Source organism: Phocoena phocoena, chromosome 2 (genome assembly GCF_963924675.1).
Source record: "Phocoena phocoena chromosome 2, mPhoPho1.1, whole genome shotgun sequence".
Lineage (NCBI taxonomy): Eukaryota > Metazoa > Chordata > Mammalia > Artiodactyla > Phocoenidae > Phocoena > Phocoena phocoena.
This window is the reverse complement of record NC_089220.1, coordinates 49277669-49295136: the sequence shown is the minus strand read 5'-3', so window position 1 is coordinate 49295136 and position 17468 is coordinate 49277669. Positions and strand designations below refer to the sequence as shown.

Here is a 17468-nt window from a genome sequence, read left to right as displayed (position 1 = left end):
CTGTGAGTATACTAAAAGAGACTGAGTTATACACCTTAAATGGGTGAGTTGTATGGTTATGGAAAACCATTTAAAAAAATAAGTGGACAAATTTGGGGAATTTTTGGAGGTAGAGCTGACAGATTTGACTGATGAAATAACTAGAAGCATAGGAGAACACACCTCTACTTGATTAGAGTCAAGAGCCGTAACTTATTTATAAGAGTGGCATAAATGTTTCATTTCTTTTCTCAAAGTGTGCATGTGTATTTCCTGAGAAGGCAGGCTATGAACAACCTCATAAGGAGGTGATTGTTTTCTTCATTTTTGCCCAAGTACAGTGTTCACCTAAAGCAGTTAGAACTCAGTTATGCCTACCTTGTTAAAATAAACAAGTGTCTGTGGCTTAAGGGAAAAAAAAAAAACCCCACATTCCTGAGCTTAGGAGAGTTACTTTTTTAAAAAATCAAAGATTCCTATTATTTATAAGGATGTTTTTGTGTCCTCTGGTAGGAATTTGTAATGACTTACTACTTAAAGACTTGAGTGGTTTCTGCTCCATTTGCATTTTGTAAATAAAATAAGGACTGTATTCAGGAAAAAAACCCACAGAACAAAAGCAAATTATATCAGCCTGCGTTGATCGCTCAGGAAAGACTAGTTTTGGAATAAGCACATCAACATGACCACGTTTTCCTTCTCTTAGAATAAAACTTTATTTTCCTCCAATTACTGGCAATTTCCGACCCAGATAAAGCAGACAAATGCAGTTTGCATGATTCTCTCGTATTTCAGGATACTAAACAATAACATTAACAACCAGCACGTAGGTTAAGCGTTTTCTGTGTCTCAGGCTCTGTTCTAAGCACTTTACATATATTTACTCATTGACTCTCCACAACAACCTTATCTGGTGGGTACTCTTATTTTTGCTATCTCATAGGTGAGGAATTGAAACACCCGCAGATTAAGTGATGTGCTCATGGCCACACAGCTAGTAAATGGTGAAGCAGTATTTGAACCCAGGCACTCCTCCGCTAAGTTCTCTTCAGTCACTCACCCTGCACTGCTGCTCATATTCATTTCTCATCTGTGTCAGCCTTTCTTCTTGCAAAAAGAATTCAGCACTGCTGGGATCAAGGTCACCAAACTAGAAAATGAAAAGGGCAAAGTTGTCATTTTTTCCAAATGTCCTTCTTTGACCTATAATGTACCAAAGACCCAAGTTTCTGGTGTTCACCCAGTGTCTGGAGTATGAAAGGAATGTGACATTTAAGCAGAAACACCATCAATTAGATGATGGGGAGAAGATTCTAGAGTGATGTGTTCAGTCAAAGCAGAGATTGTTTCTCAGTGCCACGCCATGTTTCCCTCGTATAAATTAAATCCCTGCAAAAATGACAGCTTCCTTTAGTCACATAAATAATTCCATAAAAGAAATTTTCTTGGTGGCATAGCTTCTGCTCTTTTGAGTGAACTACACTTTGGGGCTACATATCAGGAAATCAAATTTAAAGACTTACCTTTTCTGCCAAAACATTTTCCAAATTTCGCTTAAGTTTGTTTGTCAGATTCTCATACTCTGCCAACTTCTCTGCATTTTCCAGAAGCTCATTTTCTAGACGACTGTTTTCCTGAAGAAATTTGGGGAAATTAAGTGGGCACAGATTAAGAAATAAACTGTTGTACCATTTTATAGCACGCATACATCAATGCTCTAGATTGAGAAAATGTGTTCATCTTGAAAGTTTCAGTACATTAGAGCAGAAAAAGTAAATATTAAAAAACTGATATCTATCTTATAACCTCAAAGCATGCCTCCTGGAGGCATGCTTTTCTTGATCCTACAGAACCATGCTGCCCAACAGTGGTCACAAGCAGTCACAGGTAACTATGGAGCACCTGAAATGTACACAGCACAAACTGAGATGTGCTATGAATATAAATATTCACCAGATACTGAAGAGTTAGAACAAAAACACAAAAACTCAGTAATAATTTCTGTAGATGAATTACAAGTCAAAAAGATACTGTTTTGGAGACATTAAATAAAAAATGATTTAAAATGAAATTCACCTGTTTCTTTTTACCTTTTAATGTGCCTGTTTGAAAATTTGAAATTACATATATGGCTTGATTTGTATTTCTAATTCGACAGCATTGCAGTAGAAAATTTAATGACGTGAATAACATTCTCAATAAACTGTCAGATGAAAGACTGGCTGCAGAATACCTTGTTCATCTGACAGCAGAAGAGAACTCAAAAAAACTATAAAAAGTAGGACAGATCTAACAATTTTCATTTAATGATGATATAGATATGTTATATTTAATTTACAATTTTATTTTGGTTTAAAGATGTAAAAACTATACATACAGGTTTTTCATAATTTTTATTTTGAATTATTATAATAAAATAACATATCAACCAAAGTCCACAAAAGGTGGGGTTTTTCTGTATATAAAACACTTGTAAGATTTCCACCCACATTTGTCAAAAAAATAAAACCACATGGATGTGCCATTTGACATATTTTCTATTCCAATGCTAAAGGATAATTGGAAGAACATTATTTTCAAAGTATATTTTGCCAAAAGAATATAGAGCCAATATATCTTAAATACATTCTTGTTCACACCCTCACACAGTAACATTGAGTGAAAAAGAATGTGCTTGAAGTGTTTTTAAAAAATACTACCTTCCCCCAAAATGCCAGTTCTACAACTCTAATCTTCCAAAGTGTGTCTAAATTTAGATGTTAAAACAATCAGGAGCAGGGCTTCCCTGGTGGCGCAGTGGTTGAGAGTCCACCTGCCGATGCAGAGGACACGGGTTCGTGCCCCAGTCTGGGAAGATCCCACATGCCGCGCAGCGGCTGGGCCCGTGAGCCATGGCCGCTGAGCTTGCGCGTCCGGAGCCTGTGCTCCACAACGGGAGAGGCCACAACAGTGAGAGACCCGCGTACCGCAAAAAAAAAAAAAAAAAAAAAAAAAAACAACCAATCAGGAGCAATTTCTGTGTATCGGGCCTGTGTTGATGCTCTGGAAACTGACCAATCAGCTTCTGTTGCTGACCACAGGGAACACACAATCGGGACCGTGGCCGGGGAGGCAGATATGGATACAATTATCTATGATGTGATAGAAAATATGCTATCTTCTGGCAAGAAAAAAAAAAGTGTAATGGGAATGAAAAAGTAGTTTGGCCTGCAGTGTTGGAGAAAGCAGTGAAGGAGCCTAAAAGCTTACTGAGGAACTGAGACAGCTGATGGCAGGTGCAGCAGGGTTGAGGGCATGGCCCTGGGGGTTGCTGGCAGGATCTGAGGTTAGAAAGGCATGAGGACAAGCTCCCTTTCAGGGTCCTTCAGTGCTGCCATGTTGCACTTTTACAGAGGGAACAGCATGATTTTAAGTGTTCTTAAGTAAGGTAACTCCGGTGACAATATGGAGGTTGGATAGATGGAAAAAAGGATGCACACAGGTCAGCTGAGAAATCGTGATGAATTGTGAACCTCTTCAGAGGCTGTGAAAATGGAGAGATGGGATAAATCTGAGAAGCATTTCAGAGCATCAACGGGACTCAGAAATTGATAATCAAGGATGACCGAGGACTTTAGCTTCTATGACTTTCAGCACAGGTGGTGATGTAGATTAGGGAGAAAATTCCAGAGAGGAAGCAGTTTGATGGTTAGGAAGTGAGAATTAGCTCAGTTTTTGATGTGTGGAGTTTCAGGAACCTTTTATAACTTCAACAGTAGTGAATATTCCATAGGTACTTATTACCTTCTAGATACTGTATATGTAGCAACTCATTTAATCTCCATATCAATGCTATGGGGATAGGTATTAGGATGGTGCCTCTTTTGTGCATTAAGAAACAGGTTTGAGTAACTTGATCAAGGTTTTCTGTAAGTAGTCGTATCCAGATTGGAACCAGGCAGTCTTGAGGCCAGACCCCCCCTACCCCATCCACCCTTTATCTCTAGATAACACTGTACCATATTATCTGGTGTCAGAGTCCAATAAAGAGAAGGATCACTTCTTCTACTGAGGCACAGGGAAGGACAGGAGGATGTATAAGGGAAAAGGTACATTTGGAAGCAAAGCAACAAAGCTGATGGCCTGTGTGGCAGGAAATAAAGTCATCTGCTAAGAATGAGGAAGGGGGAGTGCAAGGAAGGAACAGAGCATCAACCAGGAGCCAAACAGCCCTGAGGACCCAGTGCAACTTCCGGGGGTAAGAACAAGATACGCTGTTGGCAAACCAGAAGCCTAGACACTCCTGAAATCTAGCTCCCAGTGGGGGCTCTACTATGTCCGGTCATGACCCAGCTGGGCAGACTTATGAGCCCTGTGCAGACCTGTCCTCTTACAGAGCTGTGGTTTTCCATGTGTATTCCCAGCAGGGACACAGACTGTACAACCAATAGGATAATTACCTTTAAAGAGAGGGCAAGGCGGTCCCGGGTGTAATTCTCTTCTGTTTTTGCCTTTTCAATTTCCTGCTCAAGTTCCAAACGCTGCTTGCCCACCTGTTGTAGGATCTGTTCTCTCTCCTTTCGAAGCTCATTCTTTAAGGCTGCTATTCGTTCCTTGTACTCTTCATCCAGTTTCCTGTGAGGAGGAAAGACTGACAAGCTGCCATCAAATCCCTCAGAGGTCCCTACGTGGATCCACCAAAAATGGAAACACAGAGTCACAGACATGGGAAGCTCCTTGAGAAAGTGTCTAGTGAATCCTGCTTTCCTTGAGGCTTGGCCACACCTAAGTCACTCCGGCCAGGTGTGGCCAAGCGGGCAGGCAGGCTGAGCCCCACTGCCCTGGGCCAGGGCGGTGGGAAAGGAGGGTCCTGGCCCAGCCAGTCGTACCTGAGGTTGTACTCATTCCGCCGCTCTATGGCTGCGTGGTGATCGTCCACCTCTGAGGCCATTAGAGACTTGAGCTTCTCAGCTTTTTCCAGATCTGACCGTAGCTTCTCTTTTTCTCTGACCACTTGATCAACTTGCTCCCTAGAATCAGAAAGAAACCAAGTATGAGGGAAACTGTTTCTAAGCAACAAGTAGACCCCAAAAAGCTCTCATCTGGCTTGCTTCAATACAAACACAAAACCAAGACAACCAAAACCCTTCAAAAACACACAGACATTCCACACAGACATTGAAGAGACATTCCTCTTCAACAGACTACATGCAAATCTAAGCTCTACCTCATTTTCACAGAAGTGAGATGATAGGCGATTAGCCACAACTGCGTACAGGATGGAAGAATGTATGCCACAGGCATCTGAATGACTTGCTCGGCAAGTAGGAAAGGGAATAGAGCAGGTGAACCTTCTGCTTAACTCACAGCAAATGCCGGATCTCAGCCTTAAAGCTGGCCAGAGCTGCCTGGTGAATGCTGTTCTTGGTAACCAAAAGTTCATTTTCCAGAGCCAGCGTCAGTTCTGTCAAATTAACATTTCCAACAAGGCTGAAATCCAAGGCCTAGAAATCAGAACAAGTTCAAGACAATCACAAGTTCTATCCTGTGAAAGCAGGAAATGTGAAGGTTATACAAACTCACAGAACTGAATTTACAGTCTCCAGGCTGGATGTTTACATTTCTTTAGTGATTGCTTAGGAACAATATTCAATCCACAGCATAACTAAGCTCTAAGAAAAACATAACGTGATTATTTGCATGTTTTAAAAAAATTGCTATCTGGCACTGTAAATAAACACAACGGTAAAACTCTAATCTTTACCAACCAGAGATCAGCTAAGAAATTTCTTATCAATAATTTAGGGGTTAAAAACATGGAAAGATGTTATCAATAATCCTGGTTGAGGTGCGTAGGAAAAGTTACCTCTTACGTCTGAGATCTTGTGAATAGAAGAATCATTAAGGAGAAATCGAATCAAATCACAGTTTCAAAAACATGGAATTTTTCAACCCTGCCCCAATTCGTCATTTTTCTCTCATTTTAGCTGCCACACCTTCAGGATCTCCTGGCTGTTCTCAATGCCCTCTTCATGCCAGGTGTCAAGTATTCTCTCCACTGATGCATAGCCCATCCCATCATCCAGGCAGGAGAAGACCCGAAAGCCAATGGTACTCGTCATCGCAGACGGGGTTGTGGTCCGTCGTCCGCTCTCATCGAAAGACTGGAAGAAGAAAGAGACTTAAGCAAGCTCAGGCATTGCAACATGGTGTTGGTCAAGACCAAAACTGGTCAGTCCTGACCACAAGGAGCAGAAGGCATGTCTCTCTAATTTATACTGCTAGGACAAGAAGTCACGCAGCCCCTTTGATCTCCCTTTCCTAAGTCAGCCTAGAATGCAAAGCTTATCTACCATGGACCTGGCCGAGAGTTCCTTCATATAGATGAAATGTGCCTCTACTTAACATCAGGTTTCTTCTGACCTACAGCTAACACAAAGGGGCATAATTAGTGGTCTTCCTACTGTAATTTATGGTCATTTCTCAAACCCAACTTTTCCTTCCCCACTGGTTCAGTCTTTCTTTACTACTCTTCTTTTGCCTCTCTTTCTCCTCAGTATTTTTCTTCAGACAGCAGATTAATTCATTAGAAATTATTCAAATAGATTTTAACTTCTACTCACAAAGAAACCACTTCCTATTTATTTCTTACCTGCATGGAGAGGTGCCTTTTCAATTGTCTATATGGGGTAGATGCTGATGGGGTAAGGGATTTTCCATTTTTGAACAAGCCGTAGAAAAAATCTTCTACGCTCATCGTACCATCAGGATCAAGATTATGGAAGACTTCTTCAAGCATCTAGAAAAGGGTAACCATATATTTTAACTATTTCACTCAAAAAACCCCACAAGGCCCAAAGTACACTTCCAGCCAACAGATATTGGCACCACTCTTGATCCCAGGACTCCAGAAATAGAACATGTCCCTTTATTCTCACTTGACTGAATTTTTTTCCTTTCTAGTAATATGTCCTTCCCCCTCACATAAACTAAATAAAATTCATTTTCAACATCGTCATAATTTTATGCAATCTAGCATTTAACTGTTTTCTCTTTTGCTCATACTGTTAGAACGGTATGTTACTACACATTATTCTTGAGAATTGAAGAATTACTTAAAAATGTAAAGATATAGCTTCCCGGTGTTGTAACAACAGAAAATAGTTAGACATTCATTAAGCCATTATATTATGGTGACTCCACATCATATTTTGCTTATATTGAATTTTGGAAATTGGTACGTTAGCACGGCAGAATTGGGTCTGGGACAGATGGCAATGATCTAATAGTTTGGGTCTGAAACCCATGACTTGGGATTTAGAACATTACTTGGAACAGCACTGCGTGTTTGGGGTCTTTATTTCTTTTAATGCTTTAGCACAGGAGAAGTGAGGACTGGATAGGAAGGATTTCATGCGTATGCAATAGAAGGGTCCCTCCAAGAGATGTAAAGGGAATTTTGCCTGACTACTTTGCACCCTGTGACAGTAATCAAGTAGTCCTCACCACATACAGTCCCTTCTAGAGGCTTGCTAGGAGATGGTTTGTTCCCTAGCTTAACAGAGGAATGGAAAAGGGAATAAGCAGCCTGAATCATGGATACCGCAAAACAGGGAGGGAAGGCGAAGACCTCCACCCTCACAGTCAGCTTCCTCTTTATTTGGGGGGCTAAAATTTTTCTATAGGACATGCCCCCAGTGTACAAAACAGAAATCACCTAAGAATCCTGTTAAAATGCAGACTCTGATATAGTTAAATCTGGGGGTAGGGCCTAAGATTCTGCATTTCTAACAAGGTGATGCCCAGTTTGCTGAGTAGCAAGGAATAGAACAAGCAACAAACTTAACTCTTGTTGCATTTGAGCCTACACCTGGTTCCATTCTAACAAAGGCCTCTTTGTAACAAATCCTCAAATTTTCAATATTCACTTCTTAAGTCTGGACTATTGCTAGGACTCCTGTCATCTCATAATTGTTGATTTTATCCTTCATCTAAGTGCCTGAGGCATTTCTTTTATCCAATGCTTTTTTTTCCAATTCATACCCAATAGGAAACATCTGTCTCTATTCTTGTTTTTATACCACTTCCTCTGGAGAGGACTCTGAAACAAGAAAATGATTCTAAAGAGTGGAAATCTTGGGAAGAAGCAACAGTTCCTAATAGAGAAGCATATGATGAAACAGATGGAAAGGTATTTGGGGCAAAATTCTGAAGTTGCCAAGCTCCCTTAGCTTCTCCGTCTGGTTCTTATCAACCAAAAGAACACTTTCTTAGAGGACTAGGCTTTCAGGACTGTCAAACCAGAAGTCACAGTAAAATCCAAGTGTGCTGACTGAAGCGAATCCGCATATTTGGCTCTAACTTAGCTCCACGTGGGTTGGCCCTGTGACCTTGGCCAAATCAACGCACAGCTTCCTGACTGCCTAAACACCCATCAACTGATCCATCTGAAGTGGTGGAGTAAGTAAATCCAGCCAGTTATTGTACGTGGGGGAGTGGACAAGTAGTGAATAAAGGGATGTGGATTCAGAAGAGGGTGGATGGGCAGGGCTGGGCTGACAAGAATACAAGTCAGTGGGCAACTAGGGCACCCCCTGCAGTCTGGGCAGGAGCTGAATCTAGTTCTTACTCCCCATCACCAACCAGGTCTTTGGACGGTTGATTTCCCAATGTGTAAGTTGGGAAATAATGCACTGGAATAGGGATCACAAATACCCCGAGGGGCCAGGAAGGTGATGTAAATAAATGAGGCAGGATGGTCTTGAGACATAAGGAAGTGGAGCCTTTTAAACCAGCGAACGGAACACGAGTGCATGCCCTGTCCAAAGGGGCTAGCTGCTTCTCACTGCCAGCAAAATGGAGCCAAATCTTCTGATTTTTAGAAAAATCTCCTGATTTAAAAAAGTATAGCAAAAAATTCAATTTTTAAACATTGGGTAGGCGATGTAGCCCTTAGGTCATATTTGGCAGCTAGGGTGACAGTTTGCCATCCCTGCCCTACAGTCGTCCTTGCTTCTGGAAAGCAGGGCACTAGTTTTAGCCTTAAGACAGTGAATCTAGTTTCCCTTCATGATGATGGCAACAGGCAGCAGTGATCTCTTTCTTTATCTATAAAAATGAGGGGTGACTAGATCTAAAATTGCTTTCAGTCGTAAAATTCTAGGATTCCAAGTTGTATGCTGATGAGATCATCTTGAACTTTCAGCTCCGCTGTGGTCTAGAGCTAGTAATACAAAGTACTATAGCGTTTCATGATTTTGGTGGGGAGGAAAAACACTAAGTAAAAGCTACATTCAATTAGCAATCCTTTACTCATCCTCACATCAGAAGAAAATAAATGTGCTGCTTCTTTTCCTGGGTTCTGGAGTCTCCACCACAGAAGAAAATGCGACTCCCCACAAATAGCTAAGTTGATTCCAAGATTTGTTCTTAGATAAATAATCCAAGTTTGTGTGATATTTCTTGGCAGAACAACCCAAGGTTCTGCATACTGCGCTGGTTTATAATTTAGGAGGATGAATTTAATTTTATGACTCAACAGCCATCACTGAAAAATAAATGACAACTGAGCCATTAAAATGTAGTCAGAGGGTGTGCAATGGTCACATACACAAGGGAGAAGTGGGGGAAAGAACTTTCCTGCAAGCTACACTACTTGGAAGCTTTTGATAATAAACCTCTTTCTGGTTTAGGAAAATAATACCACTTATCCTCTGAGCAAGCAGATAACACGGTTTCAAATATCATTATAATCAAAGTTTCCCAAAGCTACAACTGTAGCCCTAACCTCTAAGTCCCTCCAATCCTTATTTTCAGCTCTTTGAAAGACATATCTTGGAATTAATTACATTCTTATGTTTCATGGCTGTTCATGCACCCAGTCCTGCCACCCCTCTTAATTTTTTAGAAAACGTAAAGTTCAGAATTTTACCGAGCAAGAGTCTTTCGGGGGCTCCTTCAGGACTCTTCTGTTGTACATTTTCAAAACCACCAACCTACCCTTTTCCCTTTCCTCATGACCAGATTATTGTGATGGCTCCTGGCTGGTCTCCTAATCTAAGGCTCTCTTTACACCACTATACCCCATAAAAGAAGTTCAGACCACCCTCAGCAAGTAAGTTCTTCCTGTGTATTATTACTTAATCTGCTTAAGAACCCAGGGGTGATATTGAGATCTTCTCTCCAAAAAACTTACCAGCCTGGCCTTCAAAATATTCCCCCAACTCAAATCTCCTAAACTCCCCTCTTCGTCCTTCCTCTACACCTTTCCCACACTTTGCTCTGTGAATGCCACATCTACACATAGATTGACATCACGCTACACTGAACTGGTGTCTGACAGTAATGTGGGGTAATGTGCTTAGCAGAGTGAGGGGCACACAGTACGGGTTCAGTAAGTGTCAGCTATTGTCAGTTTTTCTTTTCCACAATACAGCATGAGGTCCTCAGAGACAGGATCTTCATGGCTGACTTCCCAGGAAAAAAAGAGAATGGAGTCTCTGTAACATGCTGCAGGAAACTGAAATATGGCTATTCCTAGCCTGTGGCCAGTTTAGCTTTTATCATGATTACTATTCCTGAATAAAAATATGATGCAAGGCTTACCTCTCCATCGACATTCTGCAAACCATACTGCTCACAGATGGAGATCAGCTTCTTCCGGTTTAGGTGACCATCACGGGTGATCCCCAAATCTTCACAAACCTCCTGCAGTTTCTCTTCTATCCAGTCTTGGGGAGGGGAAGGCCCACTTTGTGAGGCATTCAAATCATCTGGGTTCCAAAATCTTAACTGGCCTAAAATAAAAGTATACAGTGTGTTGTCCCTAAAGGAACTGAGCCTATTCTCAAAGAAAAATGTGCTTTTTGAAAATAAATGCTATAAGAAAGAGACTGCAGATGTTGATTTGATTTGATCCTGAAATTCAAATGAAGTGGAACCATTGGTTCTTAGGCTGCAACTAGGGCCAACAGACACTTTTTTGTTCATTGGCAGTCATACCTATGTAAGAAATACCATCTCCTGTGCAGTAATGCCAAGGTTCTAGGCTTATTTTATTCCAAAGGAAAATATGCACAGGCTTAGGCTTTGGAGTGATCAGAAGAGAAGGCTGGTTGAGAGCCATTCTAAGGAGCTTTATATGCCCTACCTCAGCTATAGCTACCGGACTTTATTATCTCCACTTTCTTTCTAGTCTAAGCTCTGTTTTTACTGAGAAGGAAATAATTTCATGATAAATATCATAAAATGATTATAAAAGGCAAGATTAGCCTGTTTCCAAATCTCTACACATACGAATATTCTGACCTATAAGGATTCCAACTTGAAAGAATAAATGTTTGCCAGGACAAGTTATTAATTACTGGTATATTAAGGATAAGTTCTATTTGAAGATTTAAGGATCAAACTACTTACTTAAAAATAAAAATTTATTTATCCTCTATTAGAAGTTCTCACTTCTAGTTAAAATTTACTTCCATATTAGAGATTCTGTGAAGTCATTACTTAAACATGAGCTAATTACTGACAAGATTGTGTGTGCCTGGAAGAACCTTAGAGAGTTGAGAAGAGCATTTAGTGCTACCCCTACTATTTATCAAAGACATTAAGCCCATCACCGCTGTGTCTTTACAGGTTGGAGACCTAGAGAACATGTAATTACACTTAAGTACAGTTAATCCAGGGTAGGCTGTGAAGTGGGCTGAGGTTCCGTTAGCTGAACCACAGTGCCATCTGCTGGCCAGAAGATCAACGTGTTTTGATCTATCTTAAATAGATCTGAAACTTGTCAAGGGATACATTTTTTTAAACATAAACTTATTTATTTTGGCTGTGTTGGGTCTTCGTTGCTGCGTGCGGGCTTTCTCTAGTTGTGGCGAGCGGGGTCTACTCTTGGTTGTGGTGCGCAGGCTTCTCACTGCAGTGGCTTCTCTTGTTGCGGAGCACGGGCTCTAGAGCGCAGGCTCAGTAGTTGTGACGCACGGGCTTAGTTGCTCCGCGGCATGTGGGATCTTCCCGGACCAGGGCTCGAACCCGTGTCCCCTGCACTGGCAGGCGGATTCTTAACCACTGCGCCACCAGGAAGCCCTGTCAAGGGATACATTTTAACAGGTAACTAGTTTTGGATTGTTCATAGATTAATGTGAAAGTCTATGTAAGAGAGTAATTAACCCATAAGTGAAATTCTACATCTTAGTTGCCACATCTTGCATGATGCTAAATGCAAGGATTTAAAACTACGAGCTCTCAACTGGGAATGAATTTTCTGTTGCTGTTGTTCTTCAGGTTATTTCTTAGTTGGCCTCCAGCAGGCAAGGTGGTTAGTAAGAAGGCAAGGGATGCAGGAAGGGGATGCGGAGAGTGCCCTGTGAATGGCAGCCCCTCCTTCCCAGGCAGGCCCCACGCACACTCAATTCCTACCTTCTGCTTCATACTCCTCGCTGCGCTGCGTCTTCCAGTTCTAGAGGAGGCAAGAGAAGATGAGTGCGTTTTAGAACTAATTCCGTTCTTCCAAGACCCGATCACTCTCTGGCTCTGAAATCATCATCTGAGTGAGTCACATGATTCGGGACCCTTCAGTGCATTCATCCAGGTTGGCTCTCCTCAGTCAACAAGCCAATTAACAGGAGACTCCTGAGAAACACGCCACAGCCTTCTGCAGCATCGCACCAAGGATTTGCCTTTCACACTTGTGAGGTGGCATCACTTACTCAACAGCGAAACCTATCACAACCAGTAAAATCAGGCTGAAGCAAATATTCAGAATCCATCAACGAACAGGAGTTTGTACGCATGCATTTATGAATTTGTTCTTCAATAAATGTTTAATGGGTGTGAGGTATTACGCTATAATCTTTGGAATACAGCTATGAACAGGACAAGCATATTTCTTGTCTCAAGAAGTTTATATGCTGACAAAGACATGCAGACAAGAAAACAGAGAGTACAATATTGTAATGTAGTAAGTGCTATTATGGGGGAGTTCAAGAAGGGGTACCTAACTGGGGTGTCCTTCAGCCTTGTGAGTTCAGGGTAGACTTCCTGCAAGAAGCAAGGTCTAACTGAGACCTGAGGGATAAGCTGGAGACAGCCAGGTGGAAAGAAAGGAGCAGTTACTATTTGCCGACATGTGGAGACCAGAATGAGTGAGCCTGGTGTGTTTCTGGCACACTGAGGAGACAGAGATGCAACCCAAAGCAGGTAGGCTAGAAAGGTCAAGTTAAGTAAAATGTACGATACCAGTAAATTATATTAAAAGCAGTGAAATTGATCTGAACTAGATCATTTTGTCCCCTTTATCGTGCTGTGTTACTACTGGGTCTTTTCCAAGTCACAGCGCACAGTTGTAGTTTGTGTACTGCACAAAAGCACCCAGCCCAGGGCACGGGTCAGAACCAAAATCCAGCCCATGCTCCACAGGCAAGCATGCAAAGATCTGCTTCCAACCATTGGCAACGAGTAGGTCCACAGTGGTCTCCGGCCTCATCAGTAAGCTTCCTAATCACTCCTGTTGGTAGGTTCTACAACCATCTCAGGCAGGAAACTCTGTTGAGAAAAGGTGTATCCCCCTTTTAAAACCTGCTGCTGTCTCAGCAAAGATCCAACTTTATGAATGAAGCTGCCTTTGATAACAAATAAACCAGCCTGCTCTCCACGGTGGCTGAACTGTACAAGGTGAACTGATTTCTTAGATCCTGTAATGAACTCAACAGGAAAATAAGCCTAATTAACTCCCATCTCCAGAGCCTAGATTCCTCATGGCAGACAGCGTGCAACCTAAAATTCTTAGGTTAAATATTTCAGTAGCTTGTTCAAGTTGATACGAGTTGAAGTTCTTTCGGGCAACCTAGGCACATCTATTTTGTTGCTCTCCTCTTAACTGAAGGACAACTATCTACCAGGATTTCACAGTTCCGTATTTCACTCAGAAAGATACTGAAGACAGTACCAGTTCAAAGCGTTCACCAAACTTTGCCACACTAAGCTGAAACCCCAGACTGACAGCACTGAGATAAATTATTCTTGCCACAGAGAGACATTAAAAAGGCTATAATTCAAAATATATTAGCTCACTACAACTCATTCAGATTACAACTGAAAGTCACTAATATACATGGTATATCTATGGAAGGTGAATTGGTGCACAGTGTGATTTTTTACTTGTTTGTGATTACAATTTTATCAGGCTTCATTTCCCCATAAAGACATATCTCAACCCTGATGGATGGATATGAGGTGTGAGGGTGGGGAGGGAGCAATGGAGGAAATAGCACTCTAGATTTTCTTACTATTGATTCTGGGCAGAATTCAATTGTTTTTACTTTTTTTATTTTTTAACATCTTTATTGGAGTATAATTGCATTACAATGGTGTGTTAGTTTCTGCTGTAAAACAAAGTGAATCAGCTATACGTATACATATATCCCCATATCTCCTCCCTCTTGTGTCTCCCTCCCACCCTCCCTATTCTACCCCTCTAGGTGGTCACAAAGCACCGAGCTGATCTCCCCGTGCTATGTGGCTGCTTCCCACTAGCTATCTGTTTTACATTTGGAAGTGTATATATGTCCATGCTACTCTCTCACTTCGTCCCAGCTCACCCTTCCCCCTCCCCGTGTCCTCAACTCCATTCTCTACATCTGCGTCTTTATTCCTGTCCTGCCCCTAGGTTCTTCAGAACCATTTATTTTTTAGATTCCATATATACGTGTTAGCATACAGTATTTGTTTTTCTCTTTCTGACTCACTTCATTCTGTATGACAAACTCTAGGTCCTTCCACCGCACTACAAATAACTCAATTTCATTTCTTTTTATGGGTGAGTAATATTCCATTGTGTATATGTGCCACATCTTCTTTATCCATTCATTTATCGATGGACACTTAGGTTGCTTCCATATCCTGGCTATTGTAAATAGAGCTGCAATGAACATTGTGGTACATGACATTTTTGGATTATGGTTTTCTCACAGTATATGCCCAGTAGTGGGATTGCTGGGTCATATAGTAGTTCTATTTTTAGTTTCTTAAGGAACCTCCATACTGTTCTCCATAGTGGCTGTATCAATTTACATTCCCACCAACAGTGCCAGAGGGTTCCCTTTTCTCCACACGCTCTCCAGCATTTACTGTTTGTAGATTTTTTGATGATGGTCATTCTGATCGGTGTGAGGTGATATCTCATTGTAATTTTGATTTGCATTTCTCTAACGATAAGTGATATTGAGCATCCTTTCATGTGTTTGTTGGCATTCTGTATATCTTCTTTGGAGAAATGTCTGTTTAGGTCTTCTGCCCATTTTTGGATTAGGTTGTTTGTTTTTTTGATATTGAGCTGCTTGTATATTTTGGAGATTAATGCTTTGTCAGTTGCTTCATTTGCAAATATTTTCTCCCATTCTGAGGACTGTCTTTTCGTCTTGTTTATGGTTTCCCTTGCTGTGCAAAAACTTTTAAGTTTCATTACGTCCCGTTTGTTTATCTTTGTTTTTATTTCCATTTCTCTAGGAGGATCTTGCTGTGATTTATATCAAAGAATGTTCTGCCTATGTTTTCCTTTAAGAGTTTGATAGTGTCTGGCCTTACATTTAGGTCTTTAATCCATTTTGAGTTTACTGTTTGTGTATGGTGTTAGGGAGTGTTCTAATATCATTCTTTTACATGTAGCTGTCCAGTTTTCCCAGCACCACTTATTGAAGAGGCTGTCTTTTCTCCATTGTATATTCTTGCCTCCTTTATCAAAGATAAGGTGACCATACGTGTGTAGGTTTATCTCTGGGCTTTCTAACCTGTTCCACTGATCTGTATTTCTTTTTTTTTTTTTGCCAGTACCATACTGTCTTGATTACGGTAGCTTTGTAGTATAGTCTGAAGTCAGGGAGTCTGACTTCTCCAGCTCTGTTTTTCTTTCTCAAGATTGCTTTGGCTATTTGGGGTCTTCTGTGTTTCCATACAAATTGTGCAATTTTTTGTTCTACTTCTGTGAAAAATGCCATTGGTAGTTTGATAGGAATTGCACTGAATCTGTAGATTGCTTTGGGTAGTAGAGTCATTTTCACAGTGTTGATTCTTCCAATCCAAGAACATGGTATATCTCTCCATCTGTTTGTATCATCTTTAATTTCTTTCTTCAGTGTTTTATAGTTTTGTGCATACAGGTCTTTTGTCTCCTTAGGTAGGTTTATTCCTAGGTATTTTATTCTGTTTGTTACAGTGGTAAATGAGAGTGTTTCCTTAATTTCTCTTTCAGATTTTTCATCATTACTGTATAGAAATGCAAGAGATTTCTGTGCATTAATTTTGTATCCTGCAACTCTACCACACTCATTGATTAGCTCTAGTCGTTTTCTGATAGCATCTTTAGGATTCTCTATGTATAGTATCATGTCATCTGCAAACAGTGACAGTTTTACTTCTTCTTTTCCAATCTGGATTCCTTTTATTTCTTTTTCTTCTCTGATTGTTGGGGCTAAAACTTCCAAAACTATGCTGAATAATAGTGGTGAGAGTGGGCAACCTTGTCTTGTTCCTGATCTTAGAGGAAATGGTTTCAGTTTTTCACCATTGAGAACAATGTTGGCTGTGGGTTTGTCATATATGGCCTTTATTATGCTGAGGTAAGTTCCCTCTATGCCTACTTTCTGGAGGGTTTTTATCATAAATGGGTGTTGAATTTTGTCAAAAGCTTTTCTGCATGTATTGAGATGATTATATTGTTTTTCACCTTCAATTTGTTAATATGGTGTATCACATTGATTGATTTGTATATACTGAAGAATCCTTGCATTCCTGGGATAAATCCCACTTGATCATGGTGTATGATCCTTTTAATGTGCTGTTGGATTCTGTTTGCTAGTATTTTGCTGAGGATTTTTGCATCTATGTTCATCAGTGATACTGGCCTGTAGATTTCTTTCTTTGTGACATCTTTGTCTGGTTTTGGTATCAGGGTGATGGTGGCTTCGTAGAATGAGTTTGGGAGTGTTCCTCCCTCTGCTATATTTTGGACGAGTTTTAGAAGGATAGGTTTTAACTCTTCTCTAAATGTTTGATAGAATTCGCCTGTGAACCCATCTGGTCCTGGATTTTTGTTTGTTGGAAGATTTTTTATCACAGTTTCAATTTCAGCGCTTGTGATTGGTCTGTTTATATTTTCTATTTCTTCCTGGTTCTGTCTCGGAAGGTTGTGCTTTTCTAAGAATTTGTCCATTTCTTCCAGGTTGTCCATTTTATTGGCATACAGTTGCTTGTAGTAATCTCTCATGATCCTTTGTATTTCTGCAGTGTCAGGTGTTACTTCTCCTTTTTCATTTCTAATTCTATTGGTTTGAGTCTTCACTCTTTTTTTCTTAATGAGTCTGGCTAATGGTTTATCAATTTTGTTTATCTTCTTAAAGAACTAGCTTTTAGTTTTACTGATCTTTGCTATTGTTTTTTCGTTTCTTTTTCATTTATTTCTAATCTGATCTTTATGATTTCTTTCCTTCTGGTAACTCTGGGTTTTCTTTTGT

The 17468-nt window shown here is 40.6% G+C and overlaps 1 protein-coding gene across 2 annotated transcripts in view; it reads right to left on the bottom strand.

The window, feature by feature from the left end:
- The window catches only part of NIN (ninein), a 94353-nt gene that overhangs the window by 38361 nt on the left and 38524 nt on the right, over window positions 1-17468 (bottom strand). For both annotated transcript variants that reach the window (XM_065872978.1, XM_065872979.1), the window contains exons 4-12: window positions 12379-12418; window positions 10564-10754; window positions 6611-6757; window positions 5955-6122; window positions 5326-5462; window positions 4848-4988; window positions 4419-4593; window positions 1503-1613; window positions 1040-1129 (exon numbers count right to left, since the gene is read on the bottom strand). In XM_065872978.1, the coding sequence (XP_065729050.1) occupies window positions 1040-1129; window positions 1503-1613; window positions 4419-4593; window positions 4848-4988; window positions 5326-5462; window positions 5955-6122; window positions 6611-6757; window positions 10564-10754; window positions 12379-12418 (1200 nt within the window). The remainder of the gene's footprint in view (window positions 1-1039; window positions 1130-1502; window positions 1614-4418; window positions 4594-4847; window positions 4989-5325; window positions 5463-5954; window positions 6123-6610; window positions 6758-10563; window positions 10755-12378; window positions 12419-17468) is intronic.